This window comes from Phycodurus eques, chromosome 1, assembly GCF_024500275.1.
Source record: "Phycodurus eques isolate BA_2022a chromosome 1, UOR_Pequ_1.1, whole genome shotgun sequence".
Taxonomy (NCBI): domain Eukaryota; kingdom Metazoa; phylum Chordata; class Actinopteri; order Syngnathiformes; family Syngnathidae; genus Phycodurus; species Phycodurus eques.
The window spans coordinates 22,107,274-22,123,711 of record NC_084525.1 but is presented as its reverse complement, the minus strand read 5'-3'; the positions used below and the strand labels follow the sequence as shown (position 1 = coordinate 22,123,711).

The window sequence follows — 16,438 nt, the reverse complement described above, 5'->3', positions numbered from 1 at the left end:
TTCCGTAACAAGGAACAAAGCAACAACATTGGCGACCATGGAACAGTGTCTGCTAGAACAAATGCACACTGATTGAGGAGTATCTGTAACATTTGCACGACCAACATTGTCCCAGATGATCGCACTACTCGTCACTTTAAACCGCATACACTCCTTGAAGTCTCAGCGCCCTTTGCACAATGCTCATTGCACCGGTCTATCGCAATATTAGTCGTTCGAACTGCTCTAAGCAGTGCTAGAGGACTCTGCATCTTTTTGCACAATTGTTTTTTGTCAATGTCTTTATGTCCCCAAAGTGTTCTGTAAATTGACTGTCTGTTGCACTAGAGCGGCTCCAACTACCGGAGACAAATTCTTTGTGTGTTTTGGACATACTTGGCAAATAAAGATGATTCTGATTCTGATTCTGAAATGGACCTAGATGACCAGATGATACGTTTAATTATGCTGCAAAGTCGATCGAGAAGGCGGCGGTGTAGATGGTATGTAGAACCAAGGGGCACGCTGAGTACGTCATCATAGCATGTGACTAAAACGGACCAATCACGAGAGACGCGCAGCAACAATTTTTGCCGTGTGCGCGTCAACCTACGACGACGGGCCGCGCGGGCCAATTCGTCGGTCACGTGATGCAATGCGGGCGTTGTCGGCCGCACGAGCGCGGCAGTATAAAGAGGCCTTAAGTCCCATCAAAATTAGCCAAATGTGTGCTGCTTTATACTATTAGAAGAAGAAGAAGAAGAAAAATCATCTTTTTTTTATATCGAGAAAGGCGTCTACACAAGATGTTTCCGCTGGATTTAACCCATCACAGTTGTGAACACAGCAAACACACTGTTAGTGGCAGACACTCGAGCAGGGCGCTAATTAAGTGCAGTACAGGGTATCAGTGTCTTGCTCAAGGACACAACAGTCATGGGTCCGTGGGCTATTGGGGATGGATGGTCCGCTGCTGCATCCTCTCAAGCTCTGTCCACACTTACAGTACAACTAAATAGTGACTGGGAGTCAACCAGTCAAGATAATGAATGTGTTTCTTTTCAGGTATGCCCACAGCTACATGAATCATCATCAGAATCAGAATAATCTTTATTGTCCAAGTATGTTAAAACACAGGGAATTTGTCTCTGGTAGTTGGAGCCCCCTTAGAACGAAAGAAAACAAGCCACTACAACAAAATATATATTTAGGACATAAAAATAAAAATAAGAGTATTTCAGCAATATAGTTTCTCCAGTGGTGCAGTAATACTAATTAACAACAGTTTTGCAAATGATGCAGAGTAACATATGTACAACGCTGAATACACTAGTGATGGCAGTACAGAGATATGCAAAGTCGACAAGGCGTCACTATGAAATTGTAAGTCAACTGTTTAAGAGGTTAATAGCAAGTGGTAAGACGCTATTGGAGTATGTGCTAGTTTTAGTGTGCATTGTTTAATAGTGCCTACCAGAGACAAGGAGCGGGAAAAGGTGGTGTCTGGGGTGCGATGACTCCCACAGAATTTTGCCTGACCTTGTCTTAGTTCTTGGAGCATGCAAATCCTCAAGAGTGGGCAGAGGGTTACCGATGGTCCTCCCTGCAGTCCTGAGTGACGGTTGCTGTTGGATTTTTTATTCCTTTTATGTTGCAGCACCAAACCAGACTCTGATGGATGAACCCAGAACTGATTCAATGACTCTTGTTTAGAACTTTCGCAACACAGGCTGTGATTCCTCAGCAACTGGAGGAAGTACATACTCAGCTGGTCTTTTTCAGGATGGGGTTGATGTTGGTCTCCCACTTCAGGTCCTGAGAGACTGTAATTCCCAGGAATCTGAAGGTCCCGACATTTGACTCAGGGCAATTGGACAGCATGAGGGGCAGCTGTGAAATCCACAATCATCTCTACGATCTTGAGCGTGTCCAGCTCCAGGTTGTGCCGCACCAGAGCACCAGCTGCTACACTTCCTGTGCGATATGTGATATTGTTTCAAACTGTAACCGATTGTGACCTGAGCGTATTGCATTATGTAGATATGTATTAAATAAAGTATTTGCCATCCAGGCGGACGGCAATCGTTTTGCGCGTCTACCTAACAACTCCGGACAACGCCTGTCACGACACGCCTAAGCTGTTAGCCATCTTCTGTAGCCTGGTTAGCCTTCCAGATGCTGTTCGTTGTGGATTTTTTAGAATTTTTTTTAAATATTCAAACCCAGAACCTTTGATCCTGAGGCGCACGTGCTAACCAAATGCTCTACTGTCCTGTCAAGAAGACTACTACATCATGTTATTCAATTTAGGAAATCCAATGCCATCCAACTTGGAATTTGTGTTACTTTTACGATTGATCTTTTTGCTTTTAATTAATATTTAATTTATAGACTAACACTACACCATTGAGTGTTCGGACTGGATTGAGGTGTGTTTTTCTTGAAGCTAAGATTAAAACACTGGGTCTACTATTGTGAAGGGAATTAAGACCAAATAATACCAAAGAGTACCATGTGAAAGGAAGAAGACCATGATTAGATTTCAAGGTATGAGGCAGAGGCCTTTACATTAGGAGAGCGAAACCCAATTTGTGGCCTCCCGCGTCTGGCAAATGAAAATGCTGCTTGCTGCCCTCCTGCGAGCCAGCCAACATTCATCAACTTGCATCATTTTTTCATTTGGCGATGCTGCAGCAACAAGACGAAACAACATCTGGGAGTGACCCACAAGTCAGTGCTATAATGGCCACCATGTTCGCATATGTGGACTGGAGAGTGTCTGCAGCTTGTGGAGCAACATGGCTGATACTGAATATTTGTTCTCTCTTTTGTTAGTCTTCTGGGGAAAAGAGCATTAGTCCAAATTTAAAGTGTCACATCCGTCCACTCATCGGAGAGACAAAGTACTTTGCTGCACCAAAAGCTAACGCTAATGTTGAAACTGGGTCAGAGCTAATAAATAATTAAAATCGACCGAGCGACGGCTCATAACTTGAAAAAGTCAAAGGTTGGGGCACTAGTATTTTGTAATCATTTTTGATGTACAGCTGGAAAATAAAAAAAACCTAAAAAATACATAATTTTGAAAATACAGCTGGAAAGGGTATGGGGGGGGAATTCTTTTTAATGTCTAAGAACCTGTTAGTTTATATGTCAATATAACCTGTGTTGTTATTAGTGGTCCTAGCACAAGCAATTAAAGGGTATAGCATGTCTGTTGAATTTATTAGTGAATGAACGCCATATCACATGCATGTTAGTCAATTGGTGTATGGGGTTGCTAAACCGGCACATTGAGGAAGGATGGGCCCAGCCCGGGCCCAGCCCTCTACCCCGTCACCCGCACGCAAAGGGGGAGGGGGGCGGGGGGGGGGCAAGCCAGCGAGCCCGTCCAGTGGGGGACCCAACCAGGGGGACGCCATCCACTCCCCAGATCCCCCTGACAAAATCCATTGCCGACCTCACACCCACCCCCGTTGACAATCAGAATTCCAGCCACGCAACCCACGACACCCCCATTTTGTGGCCACCCCTGTAATTTTCTGACCACCTGCTGGCCACGCCCCAGAAAAAGCCCTGGCTCCACCACTGCTCAGTCAGACAAAAAAACTTGTGGGACCGGTAAATCTTGCTTTAGTTGTTCTGATTGCGTGGGACTGTCTTCATCTCCATTGGTATTAATGGCCACTAACTTATCAAATAATACCAATTTGCCAATTTATCTAATTTCCCTCACAGGATTAATAAAGTGTCTGTCAATCTATCGGTCTGTCCGTCCGTCCGTCCGCCCGCCCATCCATCCATCCATCTATCCATCTATCTATCTATATCTATATCTATATATATAGATATATATATATACACATGGAGAAGCACTTCTGTCCAGGCAATAATGTGCAATATGGTGATGATTTTACTTTAATTTCATACTGTTCATACTATTCTTCCAGTTCAAGAAGGCTACTGGTTTAACCGGGCTCGCTATTCCTGTTGGCGATTGTTGTTGACAACTATGCTTGCTTTTGTTTGTCTAAAGCCTACCTTTGATTGGCTTACAATAAAATCTTCATTACCTCTGCAATATTTTTGCAGTTATGTTGTGATTAACCCTTCAAAACCCTTCAACTATTTTGCATTCAAAATATGAATACTACCAGCACTGAAAATTGAGGCGATCCTTAAGTCCAGTGTCCGGTATAGAAATAATAAGCAACTATAAACTACTGTCTTGTTCTATTTCTGGAAGAGATTATGATGTGAAATTCGGAGTGGGTGATCTGGCCAAAAAAAAAAAAAAAAAAAAAAAAAATGTTGTCTGCTGTTGTAGAAGACAGGTTGTCTTGTTGCGTCCCTGTGGAGGAAAAGGCGCCCGGGGTTTTATTACATTGACCTCGTGTGTTTAGTAAACCCGATGTCAGACGAGAATATTCACAGGGAATCACAGCAATGGCTTCTTGATGATGAAATGCTGCATTAGTGATTCTAGTCTACAGTTTAACTATATGGAAGCGACACTACTTGACGCTACGTTGGCCTACGTAGCTTCTGAATGTGACTTAGCTGTCTAATAATTCTGTCTAATCATTTATAAAATGCAGTACATTGTAGTGAAGTCCGTTATAATGTGAATTTGTCACCATAGTCTTGCGGTAGACTTGCGATGTGCGAGCTCGTTATAACAAGACGAAGAACCAACAATTCAAAACATGGCTAATTATTCATGTTGATAAAAACATAGCTGTCATTATGAATATCAATAACTATGCTTACTTACATTTTTGTACTTCCTTGTCAGTTCTGCCATCTTGTAAACAAGCTCGTTGCCTGTCAACAGAGGAAGAGTCCCAAACCCCTCGCTTTCAAGTGAGCTCCCAGATCTCACTTGGTTTCAAGGGCTATACAGCCCTTCATCTTAGCCCTCAGCCATCCATCTATTTTCTGTACCGCTTATCCTCACTAGGGTCACAGGCGTGCTGGAGCCTATGCCAGCTATCTACAGGCGAGAGGCAAGGTACACCCTGAACTGGTCGCCAGCCGATCACAGTCATTTTAGCCCTTCCCCTAAGAATTGGGATGCTCCTTCGTTCTCGTGCATGTGCAAGACCAAGGGCTAAGTGGTGAAAGAAGGGCTAAGAGGTAGAATTGGGATTGGCCCAAACTAAACAAATTGCTCCCTCTGGGATAATGAAGACACCTTGGATTGTACACATTATCATTCTCCAGTTATGACGTTACAGACCCTATTATGTTAACATTCTTGCTACTTTCGTATGTGCATCATCTTTAATAACAATACAGATTGACCAGATTAGCGAATAAGCATTTTACATACCTCCTGAATAACGATGACACGATTGATTGTTGCGTGGAAGTCTGGTAACCTCACCGCTAGCAGTGGCTAACTGCTAAGACTACATGTGCTGGCAGCAGTGAGTGACTGGTTGTAATGACCGTAATTGCATTTTTTTGCTTTTCACATAATCACTTGGGTGGTACTTCTTCAAATGAAAAAACACAGTGTTGCTCATTGTTGAGGACGCTGACATAGCTTGCTAGTTAATAGCGTTGCTCCATGTCGCTTCAGAGATGGCGCCACACAACCATTGGGTACTTGCCGCCTCCGTCGCCAGGGCAAGAACGGGCCACCGCCGATGCAGCAGGCTTCGTGGTATGATGGCAGAGTCGGCGTCTCAATCTCGCTACAGGGTAGGCCAGCCGAAGAGGCGCCGTTTATGTTTACTCCCGTACTTTGCAAACGGAAGTGGAGCAGGAAAAGGACGACTCCGATTGGCTGTTTTCACGCATTAATCGCTCAGACCTATGAAAACAACATTTTTGTTTTTAATCTTTCCAGCAGTATCCCGGAATGGGTTATTTAGAACCGTAGTCATTATGGCAAAACCGGAGTATTTGGCAGGTATGTTATTCCCATTACTACTCATAAATCAAGGTGTGGAGCAAACCCATCTTAATATTATGCCTACGCCATTTACTATTAAATCTAAGACTGAATGTTTTGTATAACGTCTTTATATTGAATCCTGCTTTAAAACTGCCCGTTCAGTTAATACAGGTTTTATGATGCCTGTTTTGGGGGTTAAGTGAAGCGAAGAAGGGAGGGGTGCTTGAATGACAGGTCTGGGACTATGGTTGAGTGATGGAGCTCTGTTTTTAGCTTAATGAACACGAGCACAAAGTGCTGCTCCAGCTTCCAACCTCCAGCCAAACAACTCAATTAAAATGGTTTCTGTTTGCTTGGGCACAATTAAAAGCGATTCATAAAAGGGTTCTAATAACAACTCGTCTCATCATCTTATCATTTTGTGTCAAAGCATTTTGTTCATGAACATTTCTCCTATGTCAGTGTATTGCTTTGAATAAATAAATAAATATGACTTGTGTCTTTGGTGTCCTCATCAGAGTCACTCAGTCATCATGAAAATGCATCAGAATAAGGAAAACTGTGTGATCTTGGGCAGTAAGGGCTCAAACATTTGCACGCATACCAGTACAATGATGAATCTTAAAAGGTTTTTTCTTCATTTTACTCAATTTTTGTCACTGGATGTACAGGATTTTGGCATGTCCCTCACACTGCTTTGCTAACTACAGTGGCTGTAAAAAGTGGTTCAACGATAATATATTTTTTTTTAAATAGAGTTTATAGTTTACAGTCCACAGCAAGTTATTTGAAAAAACAAGTCCTTTTGATCATGTATATTCTATTTTCATGATCATATTGAATATTTTACACATGTCCCTTTGAGAAACCCTCTGATAGCTTCAATGACATCATCACCAGCATTCAGTCTTTCTTAATGGTGGCTGAAGAAAAGGCTAGTTACAGAATAAATCATGTTGCTAAGTGCAGTGTTGGGGAAACTTTAATTTTCAATGTGAACTATTTAAAAGTTTAGTTCACCGTTACAAACATGAACGAGTTCAATTCATAGTTTGTAATTCAAAATCTTGAACTAAATTGACTGTTCCAAAAATGAACTAGTTAATAAGTCTTTTTCTCTCTCAATATGTTGCTGTCAGGCTATTACCCTCAAAATATAGGCATTTAATTGCCTCATTGTTCCCACCCATTAAATCCACAATAGGTGCTAACTGCAGCTTTCATCTTACAATCTCAAAAACATAAAACTTGTTGCTTGAATAGTCTTTTTTTTCAATGACGGAATTAAAACAAAAACAGGACTTTTGTCCTTAATGTTGAAACAAAAACACCCAAGACAGTAAGACAGGAACGATGGTGAAAGGACATGGATAACTTGGCAATCCTTGCAGCTCTGGCTGACTTTTAACAATATATTTTATCTCATCTATTGTTATGTGACAAAACAAAATAAATTCCATATTATCACGGTGTGATAGCAGTGTTTTAACTAAATCATTCTGATACAAATAATAATTTTCCTTGTAATCCATTTTTACAATGATGTAATTCATCACAAAACAACCGAAGAACACATTCACTCCCATTTACGCAGTGTCACTGAACGCGCCTCGCACACACTGGCTGCTGTGATGTGCCCGCCGAATGTAAACATGAATGGCGGTTGCTAAATACAGCATTCATCCACAACATATAAAGGCTCGTATATAGTGTGTTGAGACGGGTTTTGTCCTGGAAGTCCCTAACAACACCTGGCACTCTTGAATGAAAATGGCACTTTCGTTCGAAAAGCGTTCTTTGATGCCAGAATGAGCGCATTCTCAATAAGTTCAGGTCACGTTTTCCTAAAATATGAACTAGTTCATTAACTTTTGTTGATTGAACTCGTTCAGGTACAACACTGGCTAAGTGAAGGTCCACCATGTGGTAATTTAATGATAACATTGGCCAAAAATGTCCACCCTGTCACTGTCCACCCTGTGAGCACGCTCACATATTTTGCTGTTTGCAGTTACTGTAATGTATTTAAAAAAAAAAAAACACCTGTGGGAGCTTGACCCATGCATTTATAACAGCATACTGTAACATCTACCTATTACAATGAATATAAAGTTCATTGGAAAATGAAAACTTTATTTGGGTGAAATGGGTAAGTCTCAAATGCACCTGATATTACTAATACATAGATCTAAATGAGGAGACAACCACCATTATGGTAATGCAATCATTCATATTAAGGGTTGGGAGGTTACGGTAAAGGAGGGTGTGTGGTCAAATTAAATTGTGTGTTAATACATGTTGACTGTGATAATTGTTTTTGTGATTAATCGGGAGTTAAATTGTTAACTTTGACAGCTCTAGTTCCAAACATAAATTGGAGCCATTTATTTCTCCACCCGTCTTGAGTTTGGCTAGTGACGCAAAGCTTTGCACATGACGCAGCTGTATTTTCCTGAGATAAGTGAGCATGGACCAACCATGAAGTGGGCAGGTACTTGAATAATTAGGCAATTTCTACGTCACAAACAGACGGAAATATGATCGGGTCGTTTGCAAGACTTGCCGTTTATCGTCTTTTGCATTCAATTGCTGCTTTAATTTGTGGGGAAATGTGACTCCTTGACAGTATAAACCCAATCAAATTCATTTGAGCCTTTGATGTTTTCCCCTCTCTCCTTATAGAAAATACTTTATTTTATTAAAAACATTGCAGAAAAACTTTATACATGTGTCCAGCCAGAAATAGTATCTCTATCATCACTTAAGGCAAAATAGCAAACAAATACTGTATAAGAAACCAACAATTGTGAAATGTCCTTATCTTCACTTTTTTTCCCTAAATGGATTTAGCAGATGTAGTGTCTTCCTGTTTGTAGCATAACAGATGCAAAACAAAATGAACATTGAGTTATTCCGCTTTCATTTCATAATAAATAAGACTATTGACATTCATTCACTTGCTTTTGAACCCAAAATATATCACAAGCCAGACACAATACTTTACATATTGATAACATATGAGTAGAATTTGAACTATGTAACAACATTTATTCTTTTACAACTAATATTGATACTGCCTTAATGAATGTAATTATATATTTCAGGCCACATTGTTGGTGCAAGCAGAAATAAACAATATAAATACAATAAAAAATCCCCGCCCTCACACACAAAAAAAAGCAAAACCACCTGACAGCAGACCAAATTACTCTTTTTTAGAAGTCTGTAAATGGGAAAAAAAAATCATTGCAAACATCCTGAATTGACAAAAAAGGATCTCGCAAAACGACATAATATTTACATCATGGCCTGGAGGCCCAAAATGCACAACTCTCGAAGGCTGAAATTGTTTTGGCTGTGCAAGTGAAAAAAAAAAGATTGAATCATGGGGAACAGGATGTGCTCTGTTCATATATACAGTATTTACACCTCAACAGAAAGCTCAGAACAAAACAATCAAATTAAAATCAGCAATAGAAGAATTCTCAAAGTATTTTACTGTCTTTTTTTAATTGTCTCAAGAGTTCTCTTTTGAAGTCAATAATAATCTGTTACCCAGTAAGGAGTCTGAAACATTTATAATCAATAAAAATGAGATTCCAGAGGATGTCTTTGTATATCAGTTGTCGCAATGCATTAGATTGCTTTTTTTATAAGATGAATATCAACTCAGTCATTCACTGTCTCCGCTTTTCTGTTGATAAAACTCCATGAAGCTTAGCTCCATATTACTACAGTGACATTCACAATTCATATTTTCTTTGTTTAAAAAGATATCATTTTTTACTATGTATGCTTTGTCAAGAAGGCAGCGTAGCAAAATAATGTCTCTGTGAAATTTTGGAGTCTGTGCTTCACATAGACCATCACTACCATTTGCCTTTGTCAAATCAGTTCCCCCCCACTGTGGGAATCTGGTGCGGTCCGATCCCAACAGAGCTATACCCGTGTGGTGGAGTGGCCATGGGGCAGGTTGGTACTGTTTTGGCTGCCTCCAAAAGTATTGAAGTTGTGCAGAGGCTGCATGCCAGCCATTGAGTTTGGGATCATGGTGATGGTGCTCGGTGTCATCAGCGGTATGTCGTCGGGTGAGCGGCGCAACGTGAGGGTGTAGTCGGGTGGGCAGGTGAGGCGCAGTGTGTCATGGACTTGCATGGACTCGCGCTGTTGCTCGTGTTCCAGCTGCTGCTGCTTCATCTGCAGCGTCATCAACTCCTCGCTCTGCATGCTGGCCACGTCGTTGGCAGTAGAGGGCACGTTGACTGGCGTCGAATTGCGCTGCGGGGTGGGGACGTGGCGGGTTGACTCGGCACGTCGCTTGTCTTTTTTGTAGTATAGCGCAGCGAAGGCCAGGATGTTTAAGAACAGCAGGGAGGCGCCCACAGCAATGGTGACGCTCAGCTCGGTGGAGTAGTCCCGCTTGGTCTCGATCAACACGGTCGACTCGTCAATGAGGTCGTCGCTTTTGCGCTGATCCGTGGTGTGCTTGGTGTTGCTGGATGGCACCCCTGGATGGCGAGTGGTAGAGGGCCAATTGTTTTTGCCAGGAAAGCGCTTGGTGTAAGGGTACGGTGTGGTGTCTTGCGGCGGTATTTTGGTTGTGGTGGACACGTACTGGAAGAATTCATTGATGTTGTGGAGATGCGGCACCAGCTCCAGCCAGAAGGCGACCTTGGTGGCACGGTAGTGGTCTCGGACCCGAGGTTTGAGACCAATGTGAAGGTAGAGCTGGTCTTTGGGATTATACTTTGTCCAGGCTACCTCCTCAAACCTGTTGGGCTTTGTGTGAATGAACTTCGTATCTTGTGGAACTGGTTGATTTGGGTCACTGAAAAACAAAGCAAAAAACAGAGGGAAGATATTTTAAAAAACATATCCAGAGCTATGATTTACACTTACTACTGTGCTAATACAACTCGACAGTGGTAAAAAAAAAAAAAAAAAAGGTGTAGTATTGTGTAAGCAAAAAAGGGCACAATATACTGAAGCAGAATTAATCACTATTTATGCTACTGTTCCAAATTATTAGATTAATGCTCTGTTTTTGGCTAAAATATAAATGTGATTTACATTTTTCAATCATCCACAGTTATTATTATTATTATTATTTCTCCCACAAATTGTTTAAAATACAGTGTTATCAATGATTCAGCACCACAGTTAAAAAGAAAACAAATAGGCAGTAAAGAAAATGTCGCCTTTTTGGATTACAGTTCATTTACATAATTAAACAATACTATTAGAACCAAAATGTTAATGGAATGATCAGGTACTCAATCTCACCTAACAACTTTCTCATCCATTAAAAGTACATGAATTCCACAGATAGGTTATGCCTGTATCTCATAGGACGCAAGAAAGGGTTGAAAGAAAGAGTTGTTGTTTGGAGGTAGCTGCCATCTTTCTGCTGGACTACTGGTTCTCAATAGCGTTGAGGTAATGGGATGATGATGGCCACACCATGAGTTTGACTTAGTTTTGCTTCGGCAACTATAGCTTGATTCGTAGCATGAGATGGTGTGTTTTTAATCAAAGAGTAATCTTTTACTGTGGAAGGTATGGTTCTTCTTTTAAAGCAATGCCAGGAAATGCGAAGTCAGTTAGAAATGCCGCACATTTTAAAGAGGTCGTTTTGACCTTTACTCTGCCACCTCCTTGCTGACATTGCAACCTTGTCTGGACATGGTGGCATTCCAGCTACTATCGAGAACTCCATCCAAAGTAGCACAGAATTTATTGGTGAATAATTATGAATCTTTATGTATGTGTTCTGAGCTCACTGTAGACATTTCTCCTTGTGAGATCATTTAGGGGTGGCTGAAAGCTTTCTGAATCACGGAAGAAACTTAATATAACAGGTATTTATTGGAATAAACTAATTTTCTGTCTGAGTCATACACAAACAATTTAATAGGCTGATACTTTCCTTGAAATATCCTGTGTTTTCCTTCCTTTCGCAGTGGATTGGACAATTCAGCAGAAAGAACCTTCTTCCCTATTATGCATAAAAGTTGTGTTTTGCTAATGTGGACCAAACCTCCTTCAGTAAATTTCCGTTAATTAGGCTCACCCGGGGAATTACTGATCAAAACGGTTTGAGATTTATATATGCGCTAGCTAAAAGAGAGACAAAACAACGTATGCAAACCCCCCAGAAAAACTAAAACTTTAATGCTCATTTAACTTAAATCCAATGCACATAATAGTTTGTAGCGCAGTTCATAAATTGTGGGATCCATGCAATGAGAATATGTTGGTCTCTTTGATCCTGGAATTGCTATATTTGGATTACGTCAAGCCACCAGACAATTTGATTCGTTTCCTGAAAATCCGCAGGTCACTCTAAGAAACAGTAATATTAGTGTGCCAGCTCTCATTCATTGAGGATTGTTAGTTGTGCAGTGTTCAAGGTAGAATGAGGAGCCCTGGACAGCTCTCGACCAAATAAATATAGACTATCTGAGGTTTGAAATTTGGTTGGTCATGACAGTAACCTTAGTATTCTGAGTCCACAGACAGCTGTAACGTTTTGTTATGCTTGATTTGCTACAGAATTACATCCTCTGCAGAAGAGGACTAACACCATCTACTGTAATCAACTTTCCAGAATGCGTCACTAATATTAGAGCATAAATAATCTGAGGTTGCAAACCAGCAACAACAAGCCATTACGTCATCCAAATGATTTGTTGTATTTTAGGCCCAAACTGCCACTACTGTTGCTTTAAGATTAGAGTGAAGGGTGCCATATTACGACGTCTGCTTTCTGAACTGTGACTACATTAGGGATCATACACAGCATGCTAGCATGTGGTGGGATTCTACACAACGCCTGTCATCGCAGCGCTAACATATGCTCCGACAATATGCCCCTCCTCTGCAGATGAATTAGCAAACATTAACACAGTGCTAAAGGCCTTCTCTTCCCTGCTCATTGAACTGTGAACTTTTCTCACGTAAGGTTCCATTAAGCTTTCAAGTAAGTATGTAATAACACTGACATGACTATCATTGGTGTTATATAATAGATCTGTTCTCTAAAATCGAAAAACATCTTAATTTGATGTTGTATTATATTTGTCATATAAAATATTGAATCTACTGGGTTTTGTTTTAAATGACAAATCCAGTATTAGACATATTTGGTTGCTATTTTGTGATGTTGTGTGAGACCGGCGGATCAAAATCTAAGTTGGTGTCAATTTATCTTTTCAAGAAAATCTGTAAAAACAACAACAACATAGCCTAGTAGAACCTGTATAACCAAGCTAAACATTTTTATATAAGTGTAAAGACAGGTTAGTTTTCTTATCGTGTCTTATGTGACAAATGTGTATATGTGGCACATCCTGTCAAATTAAATTTGGTTGAAAATAATATTTACCCTGTTTTGGCAAAGTTTGTCCAGTAGGTCATGACGACAGCACTCAGCATCACGTCATTCTTGGAGAAATTGCAGTTGAAGAGATCCGTCGGGCCAATCATTGGGATCCCGAATACATAGGGTACTTCATCACCGTGGGCTGAGTCGGCCCAACTGGGCTTCATGTCGCTCTGACAGTGGTGGTAAAAAGCATAAAAGTAGGTAGGGGAGCCATACTGGGCATGGAGATCAGCTGTAGCCACTGCTGGCGCCACCCACTGGTGGTCTGTGAACAGCGCTACCAGGGTCTTGCGGCGGTTCTCTGGATTCTCCTTGTCTGCCCAGTCGGTGTACATGAATTTGATTGTCTCGCGTAGAGTGTCCTTGCCCTCGGGGTAGCCATAAAGATGATCCACAAAGTCGGACACAGCGAAGTCAAAATCATTGGCGGAGACACCATCCTCACTGTCCACAATCCCGTCGACGAACTTGAATCCCTCGCCTTGATTGACGCCCAACATAATGTCGTAGTTGAGAAACTCGCCTTGTTCCATGAGGATTTGAGGATCGTCGGGTATTACGTCGCCATCGATCACAGGACCGAAGGCAATGTGGTACTTGGCCGGCGTCACATACTGCTCAATCAACTCCTTGTAGTTTTTGTTCTGCAGGCACTCCACCAGGTGTATGGTGTCCAGCATGTTGCAGCCCACCTTCTCGGCCAGGGCTCGTGTGTACTTGGCGGGCTGGTAGTTGACTGCCCAACTGGAAAGTGCTGTGCCGCTCTGTATGATAGCTTTCTGGAACATATCTGAAAATGGCATCAAGAATTAGTGCAACTCATGCAGGTCACTCCTCGTACACATCAAAGTACAATAACATGTCATGTTTCAAACACAGAATTGTGATGTCAGACCGCTCTCCTCTCCTAGGTGAGCTATGAAAAGACGCTTAGAGTTGGATTTGGATTGTTGGCTTTGTAACGATTTCCGCTAAAGTGTGATGTTTCCGGGATAGGGTCAGGGTTATACAAGGGTTTTGGTTTGGGATTTATGATAACGAGTTTGTACAACCAAACTGAGCCACAACAAGTTAACTGAGGGATTAAATACAGTAGATAAAATAAACATTATTTGTTTTGTTGGATTTATAAAAAATACAGTTGGATAATTTCAATAAATCCATTCATTCCTCTTAGATGACAATATATCGTATGCGGCATGAAAAATTTGCACTTAAAATGAAAGCTAATTTTCAGACATTGACATTTTATAACAAAAATGTAAATACTTTAAATGTTATCCAAATAAAACTGACCTGAGCACACATAAAATCTCATACTATATAATCCAGTGTATGTGCTGTGTTGAATGCAATCATGAGATGAATAAATCCTCATACCACCATACCAATACCTACATTAAGCCAATTAGAAATCCTAAAATATTGGCCCATGTCTCGATGATGAAATTGATTGCAGCCTCAGTATATGTATATTTATTTTTGCAGTATTTATACCCATGCAGACAAGTTAAGATGATGACTCAACGAAGCCTACTTCAAAAGGAGGTTTTGGCCTCACATTAGACATTCCCTGTCTCCCCCCCCCCCCCCCCCCCCCCCACCGCCCGCCCTCAGGCCTTTTTAGCAACATCCAAGCTTTTGCTGTTGCCACTGTTAATTAAGATGTCGGGTATCAGCCATATTTGGTTCCCTCTTGAGTATGAGGACCTATCAAAACCAATCATTTAGAATCAGTCAAACACAAAATGGGAATAATTAAAAGGAAAGATGACTGTGAGGGTACATTTAAGGAAACTGGTGCATATACAGGACTGTGAATACTTCCTTTTGGGTCAAATCAGTCACCATTTTATACATATGGTGTCATGATAACCCCTAAACTAGTTCCCTCCTGAAGTGAATGCACAGGTACAGTTTTAGGCATCCAGCAAGGTTTAGCATCCTTTCATTTCACCTAAAACTGCAGTCTTTGTTGTTTGAACTTCATTTACTGATTCAAAATTTTAGCAACAGACTGAGTAAAAGCAAGTTAAGTAAATGACTAACTTTCAGTAACTCTGGGTTTAACCAAAATCTCATGCCTCCAAACTGGCAGAAAAGAAAGCGGTTTGAATGATGACCATTGTAGCACCCTGCGGATGTAGCATAAGCACGGCACGAAGTTGAGCAAAAAACAGGGTTTATTCTTGATCTTGACAACCCATGAGAGCTGGTCACAAACACAAACATAAAACAAACACATGTCACCCTTATGAAACAATAAAAGAAACATTTTGAAAGACAAAGGAGTAAAACAAAAGGTACACAAACCTTGTGGGTTCACAGCCACAAGGGGCTAAAATAGTCTTCTTTGTGTAAGTTTGTCCCTTCCTTTCTTCTTTGTAGTCAATAATTATGAATTATTTGGCGTTATCTTAGTTTGTGTATACTGTATGTAATGCTGCGTAGGCCTAACAAACTGGTTAGCTGAGTGCGTGCCGGCTGTCGAATGCTCCAGTCATTTCGATGGCATCAGGTGTAACCCTTCTAGTTAACAAGTAGTTCCTACTAATCATCCCCCAACCCCCAGATGTCATAGGAGCAAAGGGAATGAAAACAAGTAAATGGAGAATATAATGACAGAATATAACAACCATAGAGGACGCTTTGAAATAATGATGCTGTCATAACTTCCCTCCAGGTGGTCAGAGCTTTTCCTTTAATTTCCTTCAGCAAGAGGGAAAAAATGAGAAGACCTGTTTATAGGGGCTTGTAGCTTTAATGTATTGTGATGAGTTCATTACATCCTAAAACAAGGCCAGACATGACAAAATGATGAAACATGGTCATATGGTCTGTCAAATATCGTCAAAGCAAAGTTGTACCTTCTGAGTAATGCGAGAGAGTCAGCAGGCTGACACACGAGGCCCCGGCACCGGAGCCGAAAATGGTCACTCGTTTTGGGTCTCCTTTGAAGGTCTGGATGTTTTCCTTGATCCACCTGAGAGCCTGAATTTGATCAAGCAGGCCGTAGTTGCCCTTGGCTGCCTGGTCTCCTGTGCTCAGGAACCCTGCAGTGATGAATAAAAGCAGGAGATAAGCAGGCGCCAGTTTTACAACTGGCAGTTTTGCATGAATTCGTGAAGCGGATATTTCTACTTTATGGCTGAATGGCAGGTCAGAGTAAATCA

At 41.1% G+C, this 16,438-nt stretch overlaps 1 protein-coding gene across 1 annotated transcript in view; it reads right to left on the bottom strand.

Annotated features, from left to right (window-relative positions):
* Window positions 1–8,053: 8,053 nt before the first annotated feature.
* Window positions 8,054–16,438, bottom strand: part of nlgn4xa (neuroligin 4 X-linked a) — an 89,057-nt gene continuing 80,672 nt past the window's right edge. The window contains exons 4-6 of the mRNA XM_061683018.1: window positions 16,133–16,318; window positions 13,266–14,055; window positions 8,054–10,709 (exon numbers count right to left, since the gene is read on the bottom strand). Coding sequence (XP_061539002.1) covers window positions 9,821–10,709; window positions 13,266–14,055; window positions 16,133–16,318 — 1,865 coding nt within the window. The 3' untranslated portion in view covers window positions 8,054–9,820. The remainder of the gene's footprint in view (window positions 10,710–13,265; window positions 14,056–16,132; window positions 16,319–16,438) is intronic.